At 35.8% G+C, this 20,930-nt stretch overlaps 1 protein-coding gene across 1 annotated transcript in view; it reads left to right on the plus strand.

Annotated features, from left to right (window-relative positions):
- Positions 1–836: 836 nt before the first annotated feature.
- The window catches only part of Efr3a (EFR3 homolog A (S. cerevisiae)), a 45,600-nt gene continuing 25,506 nt past the window's right edge, over positions 837–20,930 (plus strand). The window contains exons 1-8 of the mRNA XM_013025189.1: positions 837–920; positions 4,110–4,237; positions 5,047–5,197; positions 10,289–10,410; positions 14,753–14,902; positions 16,428–16,565; positions 18,293–18,371; positions 19,674–19,809. Coding sequence (XP_012880643.1) covers positions 4,131–4,237; positions 5,047–5,197; positions 10,289–10,410; positions 14,753–14,902; positions 16,428–16,565; positions 18,293–18,371; positions 19,674–19,809 — 883 coding nt within the window. The 5' untranslated portion in view covers positions 837–920; positions 4,110–4,130. The remainder of the gene's footprint in view (positions 921–4,109; positions 4,238–5,046; positions 5,198–10,288; positions 10,411–14,752; positions 14,903–16,427; positions 16,566–18,292; positions 18,372–19,673; positions 19,810–20,930) is intronic.

Below are 20,930 nucleotides of genomic sequence, written 5' to 3' on the forward strand. Positions count from 1 at the left end.
GAACTCCAAGATATGGAGTTGTCAACCTTTTTTTTTTTTTCAACCTTGATGTTACCAATGTACTATATCTAGTTCTTTCTTATTTTACTTCATTTTTCTTTTTCCATTGGTTTATCATTGGCAATCTCTGTTGTTGATTCTGGTACTTGTATATACATTTATCTGATTTGGGGCAGGGAAGGGAAATAACAAAATGATGAAAGAAGAACAAAGGATGACCCGTTGCAACAAAGATACAAGACACTAGGGCAGAAATGAACTTTATAACTTGGGGGAGGGAGTGGAGAGAGGGAAAGGGTAGTGTTAGAACAACAATGGAGTAGGTAACAATGTTCAAGAAGAAATGTAACCCCTCTGTACAGCTTCTTTACAATAAAGTATAATTTAAAAAAATGAAGGAGATGACAGTCTAATACCTGGATTTTTCTAGGCAAGTAAGAGTTGGAAAATACCTGACTTGTTAGCATTATAGGAGACTATATGATTAGGGTGAAGTAGTCTGGGATATGCAGATTAGATTGGAGTTTGTTGGGAAAGTTAGGTGAGGACAGAGGAGATAAATATATATATGTGTTAATGTAAAATCTTAGCTGATGCTGGTTTTGGGGGAGAGATGAAATTTATCCTTTGGTAATCATTTATTGAATTTATGTGCCTTTTTTGTTTATAGTAGTTTGAATATTTTCTCTGAAAATGCCTTCTTAGTATTTCTATGTTGGTTTATAGTATTAATTTCTATCCCTTCTGTTATTTGTCTTTTGTTTTCTTAAAACAGGAGTATGTTGCTGCTGCTCTGCTTTGCGTCCTCGCTACAAACGCCTGGTGGACAACATATTCCCTGAAGACCCAAAAGTAATTTGATCTACATCTACTGATCCTTCTCTTTGCTGCCCATTCTGCCCCCTGCTGACCTCCCTAAGGTTTCCCTAATTTCATTCTCTACTTTTATCCCTATGTCTCCTCATGTACACTACTACTTTTATACTTCTGCAATTCTTAAGGGATCCCTGCTTTCTTGTCTAGTTTTCAGATCTTTTATCAGGTTCAGCACAAATCTGGAATGAAAGATTCAGTACTTTGTTCTTCTGTAGGCTAGATAGGACTTAATTTAAGTAACACTAACTTAAGAGTTAGTACTAGATAATTTACACTAAGTGCTCAGGATAAAATTGTGAACAAAAATACAGCTTTCTACTCCCACCATTTGCTACACAATATTGTTGTAATAGATATATGAAGTACAAGATGTTGCTTGACAGATTGAAGCACAATGACTTGTACTTTTAAGAAAGACCTTAAGAAAATGAAGGAGCCAAAGAACAAGTAGGAATTTGCTACACAGTGTTTAGAGAATAAAGGAAATGGAGGACTGTTGTAGACAGTGCTTGAAATATTTTTTACTTAAATATTATTTTAATTTTTTATAAAAAATATTGAAGCACAATCAAGATTACTGGTTTCTAAGTAGCTGGGCTTGTATGGTTTTGCTTGACGCTGCCCTGAACTTTCTAAATGCCTGTAGTATTCCATTAAATGAATAGGAACACAAATTGTTACATGTGTTTGACTCCTAGAAATTGCTGTATTTTTAAAAAGCATGCAAAACCTTTCAGTAATGTTAACATTAACTTGAAATTGATATCAAATCTGTTTAAACACTTATCTATATATGAGAAGTTATATATAAATACTGTTGGGATTGTCAATATCCTGGATAATTTGTGGCATAAATAAACCCTAACGTATTATGCCTACCTTGAGGGAACTGACATAAAACAAAAGCTTATTAAACACTAAGGCACAGAGTGAAATCAATAAGCAAAATGCTAAGTGAATCAGGTGGTAAAAATGTTATCCCTAAAGCAAGGCAGTATCTCTGTAGCTTAGTAATCTCTAGGAAACATTCTCAGAGGAATTAAAGGATGTATGCCATCTGGAGAGATACAGAAGAGTATCCCTTTACTGCAAGGAAGGGAAAGAAAAGGTATGGGAAAGTAAGAGACAGATTCAAGGTTAGGAGCAAGCTGATCTATTAAAACTCCAAATGAAGGTTCCTGAAGCCTAATGGTAAAGTGTGTTTGGTGGTAATGGTGCTCACCATGATTTCTTATTTGAAATTTCAAATGTATTAGTTAAAAGACAGAATATTCAAATAATTATTTTCCTGAGAAGTCTGGGACATAGTTACTAAAGAAAGAGGTAGAGAACAGAATATGGAGGACAAACAAAGCATTATCTTCAATCACTTTCACTTGTACTCATGTGTGTGAGAGCTAATAAAATAGAAGTGGTTACAAAATGATTATCTTGTCAAGGGCTCAGCTAATGTTTATTTCATTAGCTGTCTGAAAAAGAAGCTAAAAGAAAATTGTCAGCTGTACATACTTATTACTCAGTTGCTATATTTCTTATTTTTAATTAACACATCCACAAATCTGGGAGTTTATTCAAACATGTCAGACAATAGTGTAGCTGCAGAGTTCCTCCCTTCAAAGAGCCTTCTGATTTCTCATCCAGTAATGGAAGTTATAAATGGGCTGTCCAATGAAGTTTCATAAGGACCCAGCTGATAACAATTCTTTGCCAACTGTTGCTTCTCTTGTGCCTGGCACATAATTGACATTTGATTAATATTAATGAAGGAAGAGACAGTATTATAAAATAAAACAGTGAGCTGGGCACTGGTGGCCTACGCCTGTAATCCTAGCTACTCAGGAGACTGAGATCTGAGGATCGTTCAAAGCCAGCCCCAGGCAGGAAAGTCTGTGAGAATCTTATCTCCAATTAACTGCCAGAAAACTGGAAGTACTAGCCTTGAGCAAAACTGCTCAGGGACCATGCTCACACCTTGAGTTCAAGCCCTACAACCACCACCAACAAATATAAAATGTAGCAGTGAAGATAAACACTAAACACCAGCTAAAAGAACATCCTATAAGCAACCTCACCAGAAGGCGTGGAGTGGGTTAATGAAAGTGATTTGGAGGAATCTGAGACTTGGCAGCTTACCAGTAGGAGTTACCTGGGAGAAGCAGGAAAGGATTTTCAAGGCAGGCTAAGTCAAAGAAGTTAGGCACAAAATTGTTGAAGTCTTCTGATTTCATTGTAAAGTAGCAACTTTAAGGAAAATGCCATAGGTCCAAATATCAGAGAGCAACTCTAGTGGGAAACAGAAAACTAACCAGAGAATGTCAAGAGGTCAATTGAGGTTGAAAGTACAAGTTCATGAAATTTTAGTTTTGTAACGTAATTTTCTAACCCCCTTTCCCACCTACTCTAGTAATCCTAAACAGCATTTAGTAAAGTAGCTCTGCCTGACCAAAGTATTTAGGGTTATGATTATAATAAATATGATTACATGGTTACATGAGGTTGGGGAAAATAATTAGACAAATACTGTATCTTTGGAGACAGCGAACAGTTTTATAATTCTATATTGGGAACTCCTGTTGATGTAACTTTTAAAAAAATACAGACTAAACGTAGATTAATACAGTTCTGGATACTTTTTATTCATTAGTTATAACAAAACTTTATAGTGATACCGAGTTCTGAATCATTACGTAACAGCAGTATGTTGTGTATGTAAAAGGTTTATTGTGGTATATGTAAAGGATTATAGGTATAGTAAACATGTAAGAATTTTAAATTGAAACAATTTTGTCTGAAATCTTTTCACTAAAATGCATTTCATTACCTATATACTACTGTTAGTTGAGCTATTTCTCTAGAAAGGAAAATGTTAGAATCCATTCATTGTTTATGAAGTACCATTTCAGTGGTTTCCTTACTGAGTTATTTAACTTTTTGAAAGTTGCATATAATCTAGAATGGTTATTAGTAGCAGTAAGGAGGTTATACTTAGAATCAAACCAAAAGGAGAAATATGAAGCAAGCAGCACTTAAAACAAAGACCCCCCCCCAAACCAAACACTCCAAAAACCCCAGGAGGCTAAAGCCAGGTGGATGATGAGTTCAAAATGGGCTACATTGCAAGATCCTGTCTAACAAAAACAAACCTAATCCAAAACAATAAAGACAGCAAAGGATAACCAAATAATTGAAGCATAGAAATATAGATGACCTTTTTATTCTGTCATTGTTTATAGGATGGCCTCGTTAAAGCTGATATGGAGAAATTGACCTTTTATGCTGTGTCTGCTCCAGAGAAGCTGGATCGCATAGGTGCCTATTTAGCAGAAAGGCTGAGCAGGGATGTTGTCAGACATCGTTCTGGGTAAGAAAACTAATTGCTACTCATGTCTATCTTCCTAGTCTAAGTCATCTTATTCTAAATTACCTTGCCATTTAGTCAGGCAAAGACTATAGGATAAAACATTGCAGTAATATACAAAGAAATGTGTAAAATAGATTTTACAGCTCATGTTTTTTTGGATTTTTAGGTATATACTCAAGTTATCAGTTACCTTTATCTTTAGCATCCATTAGGTTTTGAATTCCTCTGATGATAATTCATTGAGAATTGACTTTCTTAACGTGTGATACTATAATTTACAAATCAACCTATAAATTGAAACAAACAGAACTATCCTGTTAACTAAGTGATTCTTGACATAGTTTCAGTTTGACCTCTCAGAGTAAAAGATAACTTTGTTTGGCTTTGCTATCGAGGTCCAGTGGATATGAGCACACTAATTTGGAATTGAACTAAATATACTTTTGCCTTTAAATAGAGACCTAACCAGCCTGATCCATCCTCAGTGCTCTTGAACAAGAGTGAACCTTGCCACTCGAATTTTAACTATTGCCTGTGTTGTCATTTAATCACCTAGTTTCTTGGGGTAATCCACTTCCAGGTGATGCATTAGCTTCTGTGCTTTTATACTGTTACCATTTAGAACATGTCGGTAGGTTCTGGCAAAGGTGGTTTTTATAAGTGGTTATTAAAGGAAAATTATCTAAAAACTGAATTTTAATTTAAAGACTGAAGACTTTGTTAAATATTTCCTTGTAATCTAATTTTAAAAATCACTTAGAGAGTTGAGATCTAGAAATGAATTGACATTGCTTTTCTCTTGCATTTAGGTATGTTTTAATTGCTATGGAGGCTTTGGACCAACTTCTTATGGCCTGCCACTCTCAAAGCATCAAGCCATTTGTAGAAAGCTTTCTTCATATGGTAGCAAAGCTACTGGAATCAGGGGAACCAAAGCTTCAAGTTCTTGGGACAAATTCTGTGAGCAAAAGTATTCTCTCCTAATTTCAAGTTTAACTCACGTATGTAGAATTAATTATAATTACTGGCAGGTGTAGCTTGTTAGAAAAGTATATAAGTAAAATCATTATACAAAAACTATATGATTTTGTCCCTTTATTTTAGTGGGAAATACTGGGTATTTCCAGATATAGTAGATGATAAGATAAACTTAATTTCCTGAACGATAGTTCCTTAAGACTTATCTATTTCTTTTACAGTTAGGTCAGGAAAGTTTATGGGAAATAGCTCCATAGCTGGAGAGCATGGGTAGTGTGTGTTTCCAGAAGTTTCTTCCAGCTAACAGTGCTGTTAGGATTAATTTAATGAGTCATTTGGTCAGAAGACCAAAATCCCCAGTTGTCTACTTTCAAGTAAATGTGTCTTGACCAACACAATGTATCTATCTCTGGAAGTCTAATTTTAGTTTCTTTGTAGTGCTGAGTGCATTATATCGTCAAACATAATGGTTTTTGTTTTTGTTTTTTCCAGTCCTGGGGCTTGAACTCAGGGCCTGGGCACTAATCCTGAACTTCATTTGCTCCAAGCTAGCATTCTACCTCTTGAGCCACAGTGTCGCTTCTGGCTTTTTCTGTTTATGTGGTACTGAGGAATTGAACCCAGAGCTTCTAGGCCACATTCCCATCCCCAACATGAATGGTATTTTATATTTATTAAAGGACTTTGTATGCTTAATTTGTTGAAATGGCCATTTTTTGTTGATGCCAACCCAGTATGACTTAATACATGTAATTATTTAGGTTCTCTTGTTTCAGGCATTTGGCTAGGTATTTTTTATTTTTGTGTTTATTTTTGTTTTGCAAACTTTCAAATATAGAAAAGAGTAAGAGATGACATAGAGTATACTTATGTATATTCTGAATCAAGCAAGAACAATGTTAAGCAACAATACTATTGATAAATAATAACATGTACTACTTGAGTATCCCTAATAGCAAATTATAAATGCTCCACATTTATCTTGTCGGTTGTGGGACTTGAACTCTGGGCTTGGGCGTTGTCCCTCAGCTCTTCAGCTCAAGGCTAGCGCTCTACCACTTGAGCCATAGCACCACTTCCAGTTTTCTAGTGGTTTATTGGAGATAAGAGTCTCACGGACTTTCCTGCCCAGGGTGGCTTTGAACTGCGATCTTCAGATCTCAGCCTCCTGAGTAGCTAGGATTACAGGCATGAGTCACCAGCGCCCAGCTAATGCTCCAAATTTTTGAGCACTGTGGATCAGATTTTCAGATTACAGATATTCAACTAGCAAAGTGAAGAAAATGTTCTATGCAAATAAGGTCTCAATGAAATCTGAAATACTTTTAGTTTTGAGCATTTTAAATAATATTCAACTTAAACTAATTTTTGTTATAAAAATAATCCATTATGGTTATGAATGTTAACTTTATACAACTTTGGCTCAAGGTCTGTAGAGATATAGTATGTGGTAAGCTCTACATATATTATGTAACTTAATTCTCATGAAACTTTCTATACCCAGAATTCAAATCCACTACTAACAGCCAGTCTGCAATCTCTTCATACTGTGTCTCCTCAATATGCCTTCTCTTTCCTTACATATGATAAATCTGTTATGATAATACCTTTATTTTACTGATGCATTTTATCATAGACCTTATATAGTTAGAATTTAATGCTAAAAAGCTTCCAGGTTAGGGGAGTTAAAATATACTCATCGACTGGGAAGGAAGATGAGCTCCATCCAGTTCTCTGAGACAGCAGCCACTCAAATTTTATCTGTTTCTTTATGCTTAAGTGCAGTTAGTACGAGCTGCTTCTTTTTTTTTCTTTTACTTTTATTTATTGTGAAAATACCATACAGAGGGGTTACAATTACATGGGCAAGGTAATGAGTACATTTCTTATCAAGCATTGTTGTCTCCTCCTTTGTTTCCCCTTCCCATTCCTTCCTATCTTCCCCCCCCCCCACGTCAAAGTTGTAAAGTTTGTTTTTTAACATAATGTCTTGTACATCTCATTGTTGCAGTGGATCCACCTGTATCCCTATTTAAAACAAGAAGGATGGCCAATAGACACATGAAGAAATGCTCAACCTCCCTAGCCATAAAAGAAATGCAAATCAAAACAACATTGAGATACCACCTCACCCCAGTTAGAATGGCTATAATCAAGAACTCTAATAACAACAGATGCTGGAGGGGATGTGGACAGAAGGGAACCTTACTTCATTGTTGGTGGGAGTGTAAACTTGTTCAACCACTTTGGAAAGTAGTATGGAGGTTCCTCAAAAGACTCCACATAGCGCTCCCCTATGACTCAGCAATCCCACTTCTGGACATTTACCTGAATAATCACAACAAGACCACACTAAAGCTACCAGCCAACCATGTTTATTGCAGCATTATTTACCATAGCTAAGATATGGAACCAACTCAGATGCCCCTCAGTAGATGTCTCCATCAGAAAGAATGACATCACCCCATTTGTTAGGAAATGGAAAGACTTGAAAAAAATTATATTAAGTGAAGTAAGCCAAGCCCAAAGAAACATAGGTCTCATGGTTTCCCTTATTTGCAATAACTAGTATATGTCTGAGACAAGCAGAAGCGGTCAGATAAGTTGATGTTAGGCAAAAATGAACCCCAAGATAAGGACTCAAATGTTTTTTCTTTCTTGCTATTGTTTCTAACATATTTATAAGATACTTATTTGTTGCTTTGTATGTTCCTCCCCCATAGTATAACCTGTTTTCACTGTATTTGATATAGGAGCTACTTCTATTAATAATTACCAGAGCTTGCTAGTACTGTGATTTTTCAGTAAATGGCAAGAGAACAAATCTTTCCTTCTAAAAATTCTCTACAACACTGAACTTTTTTGCTTCTAATACCTTTTTCTGTTTTAAAAGTAAGGTTTTATAACAAATTAGGAAAATGCTAAATATTATAAAAGAGTAAAATGAATGCAAAGTCAATTTCAAAATTTAGAAGTAATTCTTCAATGGTTATTTTCTTACATTTAGTAGTTATTGCATATACAGATCATATGTGCTTTAGCACTCCTTTTTCCCTTTGTGGAGTTTTCTACTCATGTAGTCTGTATATAATACGGTACTCTCGAGAATTGCAGTCAAATCCCTGTGCTGTCATGGCAGTTCAACATTCACTAAGTAGGTCAATTAAAAAAAAAAAGACTAAACCTCTGACGTGCAGTGTTTCTAGCTATAGAGTGAATGGAATTCTTTGTAAGTTGTTGGACCACTTAGAGAGGAAACCAATATATAATACAAAATAGGTAATGGTTCTGTGTTCTGTCTGAACTTAGTACCCTTTTCTAGATAATATAAATCTTGTAAAACAGCTTAGCCCTAGTCAGAGTAACTTAATATCTTTTTGTAATCTTATTTTTTCTAAATTTATTCTGTGCTCATTTCAATTTTGTTTTCAGGAAAGATTAATAACTCATGATTTTGGTTGAATAATCTTTTTGGATAGAGATTTTAAAATCTGTCAGTCTCTATATACTCCTGGTTGGAGTATATGCATGTATTTCTGTATTTACAGGTAAATCAGGCAATTTAGTACATAGAAGTAATAAATTACCAGGTGAATGAAAAAGCTTGCAAGAAAAAAATGTGTATTAAGGAGTTTTAGGGACTGAATCTGACACATGGAGAGTTTTGAAAATCTAGACATAACGGATTTCTTTTTTTTTTTTTTTTTTCTCAATTGTGGGGCCTGAGCTCTGGGCCTAGGAGCTATCCCTCAGCTCTTCAGCTCAAAGCTAGCACTCTACTACTTGAGCCACAGGCCACTTCTGGGTTTTTCTGCTTACTTATGTGGTGCTGAGGAGTTGAACCCAGCTCCTCATGCATGCAAGACAAGCGCTCTACCACTGAGCCACCTTCCCAGCTTGTAATGGATTATTATTATTTTTTTTTGTCGGTTGTGGGGCTTGAACTCTGGGCCTGGGTGCTGTCCCTTAGCTCTTCAGCTCAAGGCGAGCGCTCTACCCCTTGAGCTACAGCGCCACTTCCCTGTAATGGATATTTTTAGTGATTACAAAGGAGGTAAAACAAGCCAGGCATGGTGGCTTGTACTATCACCCTAGTACTCAGAGCACTGAAGTAGAAGGAGCATGAATTCAAGGCCAGCCTGGATTACATAGTGAGATCCTATCTAAAAAAAAATAAAAGGAAGTAGAATAGATTTTTATCCTTTTAAGTATTTTCATTTACTATTGAGTGATCATGTTTCCTACCAGATATTTTGTTCTCCCATCTTGTATAAATTTTATTCATTTGGGTACTTTCACTTGTCAAGTAGTAGCTGATAAAAAGATTTTCTATTCACAGTTAAGAAACACAATTTGAGCCAGGCATAGTAGTACATGATTTTTGTAAACCTAGCACTGGAGAAAGACAATGAGGCAAGAACATTGTGATTATAAAGATTCAACAGGGTGTGTACAATATGACCCAGTCTCAACAAACGAAAAAACCCAAAAGATACCATTTGGTAGAGATTATAGCCTAAATATGCCCATTACTAAAAGAAAACTATCAGAATCCAAGAAATGGAAACAAGCTTTATAGAGTATGAACTCTCCTTCTACATAGTACGCCGCACCCACATTATAGATTGTGCTTAATATTTAGACTAGCATGTCCATGATATTAGAAGAGTTCACTATTAAAAAATTTCTTCTGCCAGATACCAGTGGTGTTGCGAGGCTGAGAATGGGAGGATCACAGTTTGAGGCTAGCCTAGGCAGATAAGTTTGCAAAGACCCCTTGACACATGACAAGCTTAAAAGTGGCAGATAGCTGTCCCAGTGCTCACGTGGGCTCAGTGAGTTCAGTTAGCAGAAGAGTCTCTACAAAGCGGATAGCAATAGGACTGGAGGTGTGTGGCAAGTAGAAGGCTCCAACACCAAAAAGGAAAAAATTCTTTTGTGTATATGCAGTACTTTTTGGCATTTGATGTTTTATATATTTTATTTGCTTCTTGTGCAGATAGTGGAGATATAAATGAGTTCGGTATTTTCAGAAAGATAAATATTGTCCATATTGTTGCTTTTGTTTTTCAGTTTGTCAAATTTGCAAATATTGAAGAAGATACACCATCCTATCACAGACGATATGACTTCTTTGTATCTCGATTCAGTGCCATGTGTCATTCCTGTCACAGTGACCCCGAAATACGAACAGAGTATGTGTTAACTTAAAGATGAATATTGTGTTCATATATTAGATCATGATTTTCAAAGGAATTGAGAATATGAGTGAACCAGCTTGCACTGTTAGGCGCTGGGACAACCACTGTAGCTGCAGAGTGGTTTCCCAAGTTCCTCTCTGAAGTGCAGCCTGGGCTGTAGCCTAGAATGGCCTTTCATGTTCTCTACCTGTCCTGAACCTCCTGTCATCTGCTCCTGCTCTCTCCAAACCAACTGAACATATGGGTAGACTTCTTGAGGGCCTTTGAGCACCTTGATTTCTCTGCTTATCACAACTCCCAGGCTGTCCTCAAGGCTTGTTACCTCAGTCTGTTCCAGTGTTTCCTCAAATGTCTCTTTACCTAGAGATTTCTCCCTTAGACTTCGTTTATTAAACATCAATCCTCCTCTCGCACTCCTAGTTCTTTTTGGTCTTCCTGTTTATTATATCTGTCTCCTCCTCACTCTTCTGTAGTATAAACTCCAGTGAGACAAAGGCTTTGTTTTGAGGACTGCTGTTTCAGTAAGCACTCTGCATTGTGCTTTATTCAGAGTAAGCTCCCAATTAGTACTTTTTGAATAAATAGATTAATTGAATGAAGAAAAGAATGTATTCTGTTGAAGGAGTCATTGTTAGACTATGATTGTCATGAACACTGACTTTGCATCTTCTTCTTGCTTCTGGATATTTCCTAATAAAAATCTGGTGTTTATATGAATACAAAACATAAATTGATATCTATATATAAATGAGAAACATTGACCCTAAAGCCAACAAATAGCTATACTAACTATAGAAAATATTTTAAGCATTACTGTATGCTATTCATCTAAAAAAAAGAAACAACCTGAATTTAGAGTTATTGTGGGTAGTTGGTAATCAAGATTTAACCTTCTTTATAAATTTTAGTTTCTTTTAAAATAAAGTAGTACTTAGAGACTTAACTAGCTTAGAATTTGCAAGCTGTAGTGTTATTTTAACTAAATGAAGCCTCTCCTGAAAGTTACTTTAATTTGAAAAAAGGGGAAGATGTAATAAGCATTTTTCAGATATGACTTTTCTATTACTATAATTTTTCCTCAGAATAATAATAGGCCTTTTACAGTCCTTTTTTTTTTAAATTGATCATACATAGGTTTCACCTCTAGCTCTGGAGCTTGCTAGATATGCCTAGGGGCTGTTAATTCTTTATTATAGAATTCGTTCCTTTAGAAGATGGCAAGGAATAGTTTCTTTTCTTTTTTTTGTTGGTTGTGGGGCTTGAACTCTGGGCTTGGGTGCTGTCCCTTTGCTCTTCTGCTCAAGGCGAGTGCTTTACCTCTTGAGCCATAGCTCCACTTCCGGTTTATTGGAGATAAGAGTCTCAGGGATTTTCCTGCCTGTGCTGGCTTTGAACTGTAATCCTCAGATCTCAGCCTCCTGAGTAGCTAGGATGACAGGCCTGAGCCACCGGTGCCTGGTGAATAGTTTCTTGTCTATTCCATTCACCACTAAAATTCTTTTGTTCTTCCTAAAGGACAGTTTTAAATGTTTCATAAAACTTTCATGTTTCTAGTCATAGTATTTCTAAAAGGATGCATTTAATAAATATTAAGTAAAATCATAGACATGTTGTATAAGCTTGCCTTATTTCTAGGCACTTATCACCCCCTAGTGAAATATCCTGTCTTTTGAACAAATTTCTACCCTTTTAGGGATTGCAAAATGAATTTGAAATGTTCTGTATACAAAAAATGGCTTAGATAAAGTTATTTTTCCTAATCATAGATCTTTCTGATATTTTATATTTGAACTTCCCAAATGCAAAGATATCATTTGTATTGTGAAGCAAATGAGTAAATTAAATGCTTTAGGACAGAGGATTTTTTTTTTACTTGCTTAACTTTAATTAAAAGCTCATTTAGTTTCCTCAGATGAATTTATATTCCCTTTCATATTCTAACTTAGATACATATTTTCATCAGAACCCTGTCTTACAGAAGCCAGAGGAGTGACAGTAGGGATGAGGCTGGTAACTAGTAAGGTTTTCGTAAAACATTTCCGTGGTTCTCACTAGTAAACTCCTATATCACAAGCTTAAGCTCTGAGCTCCCAAAGACCTTTCTGCTGTAGTGGAGCCATCCTCACCATGGCTGGGGCAGGAGTTGTTTAGGCCCTTTATGTGAATCGACTCACTGAAGTCTTTTTTTTTTTTTTAATAAAGTTTATGAGTTCTATGAGCTTTGACAATACAGTTATTTCTTCCACTTTTGCATAGTGTCAGCTGTCACTGAAGTCTTTAGAGCATTCCTAGGCTATAGACACCGATGAGAAACTTAACATTCCTTTGGGGGCCATGGCTAGAAGGCAGTTAGCCAGATTTCAATCTGGATTGGATGCTAGCGTGCTAGCTCTTGGAAGGTAGCACTAGCATCCCCCACTCCTCAGTAAGGCCCGACATCTGCTGTTCCACTAGTCTTCTGTGCTGGGCTCTCTGCGACCTTGTTGTTGTCACCCATGGCATAGCAGCGGCAGGCTTGCAAATCAGACCACTTGTAGTCATGTTAGGCTTGTCCACCTCCTGATGTGTTTCTGTTTTTGAAAACTGCCTCTGTAGCCAGAGCTTAGGGATAGGCAACATTTATTTGTCCGTGATAACGAGCTTGATTTTTCATCTGTCACCTAGCACTGCTGTTTCCCACTCTCCCTTTCTGCTCTGAAATGCCTGCACTGTTTCTCTATGCTTTGTAAAGCACTGCTGCTTCCTTCTCCAGATAGTCTATGCTCCATATCTGTTTATAGTATCTGAAAGACAATGTAGATAAGCTAGTACGCCTCTAAATGGTGAGTATTTTAGGTAGTAGGAAATAGTAGAAGAAAAATGGAAGCAGTTTGGCCAGGAGGAATATATTTTAGGGTCTCCATTTACCTTGCCTTTTACAGCTTTTAAAAGCTGTGTTTAATCAATTTTCTCTTTCTTGAAGCTTCTACCCAAACACCTCCACCAGTGAAAGTAAGGGAAGTGCCGGATGCCAGTGCCTCACACCTGTAATACCTACTCAGGAGGATCGTGGTTCAAAGCCAGCCCGGGCAGAAAAGTCCATGAGGTCTTACCTCCAATAAACTACTCCAAAAAAGCTGGAAGTGGCTCAAGTGGTAGAGTGCTAGCCTTGAGCACAGAGACTCAGGGATAGTGCCCAGGAGCTGAGTTGAAGCACCAGGACTGGCAAAAAAAAAAAAAAAAAAAAGGCTTGAGGAAGTTGGAGACTGTGAACTGGGATGGGAAGATGGGACAGCACTAATAAATTATGTATTGTACAAGTGATGTATGTGTGCACTAAATAGAGTCATGCTTTTGTAAGAAGCAACATCTTTTGACATGTTCAATTGTAACCCCTTTGTACAAGTATTTAAAGATAATAAAAATAGAATAATAATAAAAAAAGAACATCTCATCCTAAGAGGTGAGGGCCCCTGGGGAGAAACACGGAGAGAAGTTTGGAGAAGCTACTCAGAAACCATGAAATCCTCCTCAGGCAGCCTTTAGACTTGTAGACAAGAAATGGAGAACATCTCCTTCACATTAGTTTGAACTATCATCGTCATCTTAGGGAAACCTGTTGTTTTGGTTTGGTTTAGTTTTGGTTTTGTTTCTTTTTGTTTTGGGTTTTTTTTTTTTTTTTGAGGTTTGAGTCTCCAGCATTGAACAAGAAGACCTGTTTTGTTTAGTTTTTAACCAGCAAATTATATGTCCTGGGTGTTTTCTGTATTTAAGCTTTAAATGCTGATTTTTCAAAAGGTTGTATTCAGAGTAAGTCTTTCTTGGACATATCTTGTTGTCCACCCTAGATTTTTATTTTTTATTTTTATTTTTTTTTATTGTGAAAATACCATACAGAGGGATTACAATTACATGGGCAAGATAATGAGTACATTTCTTTTTTTTTTGTCGGTCGTGGGGCTTGAACTCTGGGCCTGGGCGCTGTCCCTCAGCTCTTCAGCTCAAGGCGAGCGCTCTACCACTTGAGCTACAGCGCCACTTCCGGTTTTCTGGTGGTTTATTGGAGATAGGAGTCTCACAGTCTTTCCTGCCCGGGCTGGCTTTGAACCGCGATTCTCAGATCTCAGCCTCCTGAGTAGCTAGGATTACAGGCGTGAGCCACCAGCGCCCTGCATGAGTACATTTCTTATCAAGCATTGTTGCTCCTCCTTTGTTTAGATTTTTATTTTTTAGACTTTTACTTTAATATATTTAATTGTTAAGACACAATATTTTCTTAATATTCACTCTTTAGGTAAGCAAGTGGATTCACTTAAAATAACTTCTCATGGCTCATTTTTTTACCTCATCATCACAGAATCCGAATTGCTGGAATAAGAGGAATTCAAGGTGTGGTTCGCAAAACAGTTAACGATGAGCTTCGCGCTACCATTTGGGAACCTCAGCATATGGACAAGATTGTTCCATCCCTCCTGTTTAACATGCAGAAGACTGAGGAAGCTGACAGGTACGGGATAAAGACGAGGGAGTTGGGTTGCTCTTGTACTTGCCTAGGATAAAGGTGTTTTGTCTTAAGGATTATATAACAGAGTTAAGTGGATTTAAAAGTATGTGCCTTTCAGGAAAAAATACTGCAGGAATGACGTCAAACATACTAGCCACTAATTTTTATTCACACACTAGAGCCTTATTTTCTTTGAGAATGTTTATACTATTGACATCTAGGTTGCACTTTTAATTAATACTACTTAAAGATGAAACTGTGAGAAATAAAAATTGTAGCTGAACTCGTATTATTCCTTTGAGACCTAGCATGTTCTTTCTTAGATAGTTAAAACTAATAATAATACAATAAAAATTAATAATAATTGCAATAATAATGAGTTTCCATAGATTTTATTTTTCAACAAAACGTTAAGGCACTGTTCCTTTTTTTTTCCCTAAGGTATTTTGGAGTAATATACTGATTTTGGATATATGTTGGCTTTGTTTTTCCTCCATAGTGTTCACATATTTATATCCCCTCTTCAAGTGCCAGAAGCACATAATCTGTTGTTGGAGATACTGTGTGATTCAGTTAAAAAAACAGTTTTCTAATTTGCTTACAATCCTGATCTGAAATTTAAAGAGGAAAATCTGGAGCAGACTTAATTCTATAGTTAATTCTTTAAAAACAATTATCATCATAGTGATATATACAGCATCCAGATAAAAATAGTTTAGAATTGGCTATTCAATAACTGTTCATATCAGTTTATTCTAACTACAAAAAGGATTTATGCTTAGTTCCTTAGATGTGATGATTTCCAACTTTAGAATCCTTTCTTAAAAGTGTGAAATTTGATAAATTTTTTCACCTGCTTTTTCTTGTTTTGGTGCTATAACTGAAGCTGTTTTACTTAAAATATTTACAATGTAAAAATTAATGAATTGGGAGCCCATTTTCCCTACTTCCAGCTCTTCAAGTCCAGTTTTAAGATGTAAGATTCAAGAAACAAACTAGATTGTAAAATCTGAAGAAATTGTGTTTTCTCATGTATACAGTGCCAGAGATATGCTTGTTGTTATTATTATTGCATGTTTTTTCTAAACCAATGTTTTAAAACATGAACAAAACAAATTCTGTATATTAAAGACATCTGTATATACAAGTGTGCATCTTACTTTTATCCCATTGCAGTTAAAATGAGCACGGGGTCTTTGTGGTCCTTTGGACACTTTTCTTACTAAGACTTTGCTGTACTGTAGAGATATATGGAAGTACAAGAGAAGCAAGCTGCTGAATTTTACTTATGAAAAGACATTCTGTTAGAATAGGTTACCAGCTGAGTTTAGTCCTCCCTATTCAAAGATTATGTGATTAGCTTTGGTGTTAGTACATTCATGAGGTCAGAATAAAGCCTTAAAGTTACTTAGGGATAAAAGAAATGTCTCTGTAACATTTTTGTGAAATGAAGTCTATTTTGTCTCACTGGTAAAACTAATTTTAGACTTCTTCTTTCAGTCTTTATTTTTCTCCTTTTTTTTTTTAGTCGCCTAGGCCCTCCTTCTTCTCCTTCCGCAGCTGAAAAAGAAGAGAATCCTGCTGTGCTGGCTGAGAACTGCTTTAGAGAACTGCTGGGGCGAGCAACTTTTGGAAATATGAATAATGCTGTTAGACCAGTTTTTGCGTAAGGACTTAGTGTTTTCCTGGTTATCTGTGACTTGCCTATATTATATGTTAATTAAGAAGACAAATACTTTTTTACTTGCATGACTGAGCTTTTATTGGAAACTGAAACATTGTGGAAGTAATGTAGGATTCAGTCTGAATACATACATATTAAGTCAGATTATAGACACATACATACATTCAATCTGAATGTATGTTTAAGTACTCAAATTCAGCAACTAAACTAGTGTTTCCCTTGTAAATACAAGCCACACTAACATATTTAAAATCATGTACGTCAGATAACTTGAATTATCTATTTACAGACTTTGAGATGCATTTTGCAGTGACATATTTAAATACAATATTCAAGTCTGAAAGACCTTGTTCTACTAACTCCTATATATTCAGCTCTTCCTATTCCCTTAGCCTTCTTTTTACCAAGCGTGGCTCCTTTAGGTCTTTCTCACTTCCCAAGTAAGATTTATCTTTCATTCAGAAACTCAGAGTGAAAATGTTAAGTATCTCCTTGGTCCTTACATCCTACACTCCAGGTAAAATACAGTTTTGAGCTTTGAGTTTTTCCACGTAAACATTCTATCAAGCCTTTTGTTTTCCAACTGACCCATCAAATGAAAATGTTCTATACAACATAATTGTTGAACTGTTCGGTTAATCTTTCTTTTGTTAAAGTTTTCCATATGCTTTTCTTCATCAAAACATGATAATGGGATTAGCATATAAAGAATATTCTGAATGTAGCATTTGGAATTCTTTAGGATATAGGTTTTTGTCACAGGGTTCAAAACTGACCTTTAAGTTACAAGAATCTATAAACTGTGAAATTATCTTAGAAATCAGATAAACATTTTTGAAAACTTCTGTGATGTTTCATCTGTTAGGTCAGCTGTTTGAAGGCTGTGGGCTTATGAAAATGTTACTAAAAATACCAGAATTAAGTTAACAATATTAAAGGAAGGGGTTGTTTTTTAATGTCTGTATACTGACTTAATGTTAGGATTCAAGATAGCTAGACTAGAAGCAAGATGATCAAATTAACTTGAGTAACTTGAATTAGCTACATTCTTTTCTACAAATCCTTAAACTTAAATCCTGATTGTATGTTAATCAAACCAAATGTTAATTAAATAACACGTAGTTATTTGTTAGCTATTTAATTAATTAAATGTGAAAGGCCATGTACAAGTAAGGTACCAGATATTTGGGGAATATATAATGAACATACTTGATGGATGATTAACATGCATGATAATGATAACATATGGACTGAACAAAAGTAAAAAGTGATCTAGCATTTCACTATAAAGAATTCATGCCTACGTTGAGAATTTCAGAGATGGTAAGTTGCTGTGGATATTTTACTGAATGTTTTAGTTTAATACTGAAGTAGGATTTTTTTTTATTTGCATTGCTACTTGTTTCTATGGGGAATAAATGAATGATTCAGCAAGAATTTTGAGTAACATGTTTTAAATCAATAGTGAGCACCAAGACACTGATACCATTGACTGGAATACTGGGTAAGTTAAGTGCTAATGTGAGTTAAGAAAGTATAGGCTACACTGTAGAGACGATAATATTTTATATTTATACCTGTAATTATTGGATGATTTTAGCTTAAAGTTGTGAGATTGTCAGAACTTTTTCTTTGCAATGTTAAAGAAGCTATGCAGGAAAGATTTTAACCAGGGAATTGTTAAAGCAATTTTTAATTGTTACTTACAGGCATTTAGATCATCACAAATTATGGGATCCTAATGAATTTGCAGTTCATTGCTTTAAAATCATAATGTATTCTATTCAGGTAAGATTTGGTTAACTATTCTTTATATAAGTAATTTGTATGGATAAACACATTGAGCAGCTATTGAAAACTAGCATAAAAAATGTTTTTAACTTAGCAGTTTGTCTCATTTTTCTGTACCACTTCTCATTTGCTAAGATGGAAAATGTCTTATAAAAAGAACTAAAACTCTTTATGGTGGCACTCTTTATTTTTCATATGCTTAATATATGAATTATGTATTTATATTAACTGATGAACTGGTATTTGGATTCACTTATACCAGCAGTTATTTTAGCTGCTGTAACAACTAACATTCATTTACTGATTACTATTGAGACGTACTTTTATTAACCAGTCTTTTTTTTGTTGTTGTTGTTGTTGCTCATGGGGCTTGAACTCTGGGCCTGAGCGCTGTTCCTCAGCTCTTCAGCTCAAGGCGAGTGCTCTACCACTTGAGCTATGCGCCACTTCTGGTTTTCTAGTGGTTTATTGGAGATAGGAGTCTCACAGTCTTTCCTGTCTGGGCTGGCTTTGAACTGCGATCCTCAGATCTCAGCCTCCTGAGTAGCTAGGATGACAGGCGTGAGCCACTGGTACCAGGCTTATTAACCAGTCTTAATAGAACCTTATGATTAAATACCTAACGGCAAAGGAAAAACTTGTTTTGGTTTTTGGGTTGTTTTTTTACCCCTCAAAATGTGAAAAGAACTGGTTAGCTCTTAATTCAAACAGGATTTGAAGTCTTTTAGACACCATTTACTTTTTTTGTGAGGTCAGTGGGGTAAGTGCAGCATTGAGCTCGGTTCTTAATCATACTTTGGTCAGAGTAGACTTTACTTGTATATTCTTAGAATTTGTCTGTAACTTTGGGCAAGTTACTATTTGACCTATTTGCACTGAATTGCATGTTATAATTGAATTGAACTTTTCTCATAGTGCTTTTGTGCATGAAATAAAGTACATACATGTAAAGTATTTATAATGTGTCTGATACCTGGTTACTTTTGAAAATAAAGTGCATTTTGTCCCCATTTCTGATATGTTCAATGCTATAGGAAGGAATGTAATAGCCCCCAAGTCACCAATTGAAGAGTAATAATGCTATCTAATACTCAGTACTTTCACTGACTCTAATGTATCCTGGTTGGGCAGTAAATCAAATGGCTACCTTCATATTAAGATAGACTCTAATTACATGGGGTTCCCACATCAGGTGATTCAGCTTTCTAAATTGTTATGAAGGTATTTATGTTACTAAAGAAAAGTCAGAAATACCTGGATGTGAATTCTCCACTTTTTTTTGCTGTCAACTTCCTTTAGGCTCAGTATTCTCACCATGTCATCCAGGAGATTCTTGGACACCTTGATGCTCGTAAGAAAGACTCTCCACGGGTTCGTGCAGGTATCATTCAGGTTCTGTTAGAAGCTGTTGCCATTGCTGCTAAAGGTTCCATAGGTAAGTGCCTGTCAGAACAACAAAATCAAGGAATGCATTACTGTGTTTCAGGGTCTATTTCTCCAGTAGGCATAGCAGTGTGTGAAGTACTGCTCTGACTATGTAGACATAGTTTTGCATGTGCTATGATTTCTCTTGAGATTTTGGGTTTGTGTCATTATTCTCAGGGTTATTTAGTGCATAGATAAGCATTTTTCTCAATCAGTCTCTTTTCCTTCTATTTGGACAGTGGTTTTTAAATATAATTTATATACTGAGCATTGGCAGAAGACAGAGTTAAAAGTAGTACTGATTAAACATTCCTAATCCAAAAATCTGTAGTCTGAAATGCTTCAGAACCTGAAACTAGTTTTAGTGCTGACATGATGCCACAAGTAAAATTCTGCAATCAACATCATGTGATGTTATAGTCAAAATGTAGGAGCATTTAAAAGCTAATGTAAATTTCTCTTCAGCCTATGTGTAACATGTATATGTGAAGGACAAACGAATTTTATGTTCAGACTATGGACACATACCTAAAATAGCTCATTATATGGATTATGTAGATATGTCTGTGTACATTCAAACCACACACACACACACACACCTATAAGCATCCCCACCCACATGCACATATTTCAAAATCTAAAACACTTCTGGTGACAGGTTTACTGAACTGTAGTTTACTTGTACTTCACTCTACCTACTATAAAGCAGACTTGATCACATATCATGAGAAAACCAGGGCTCCAAGAAGGGAAATAAAATGGATAGCATCATCAAAATCTTATATGACCTATTTGTAGATTGTGTAGTGTTGGAAAAAAGTCAGAGAAATGGTATGAAGTTAAAATTGCAAATGTATTTTGGACCAAGTCCTATAATTCATTGACAGTTTTAAAGACTTACTATAGTCTTATCAGAGATGCATTATAGCTGATGCCAGTGGCTCACACCTGTAATCTTTGCTACTTAGGAGAGTGAGACCTGAGGATTGCAGTTTGAAACAAGCCCAGGCAGGAAACCACCAAAAAGCTAGACGTGGTACTGCTGCTCAAGTGATAGATTACTAGCTTTGAGCAAAAAAGCTCAAGGACAGTATCTGAGTTCAAGCCCCAGGACCAGCATCAGAAAGATAG

This window comes from Dipodomys ordii, unplaced genomic scaffold (assembly GCF_000151885.1).
Source record: "Dipodomys ordii isolate 6190 unplaced genomic scaffold, Dord_2.0 Scaffold82, whole genome shotgun sequence".
Classification (NCBI taxonomy): domain Eukaryota; kingdom Metazoa; phylum Chordata; class Mammalia; order Rodentia; family Heteromyidae; genus Dipodomys; species Dipodomys ordii.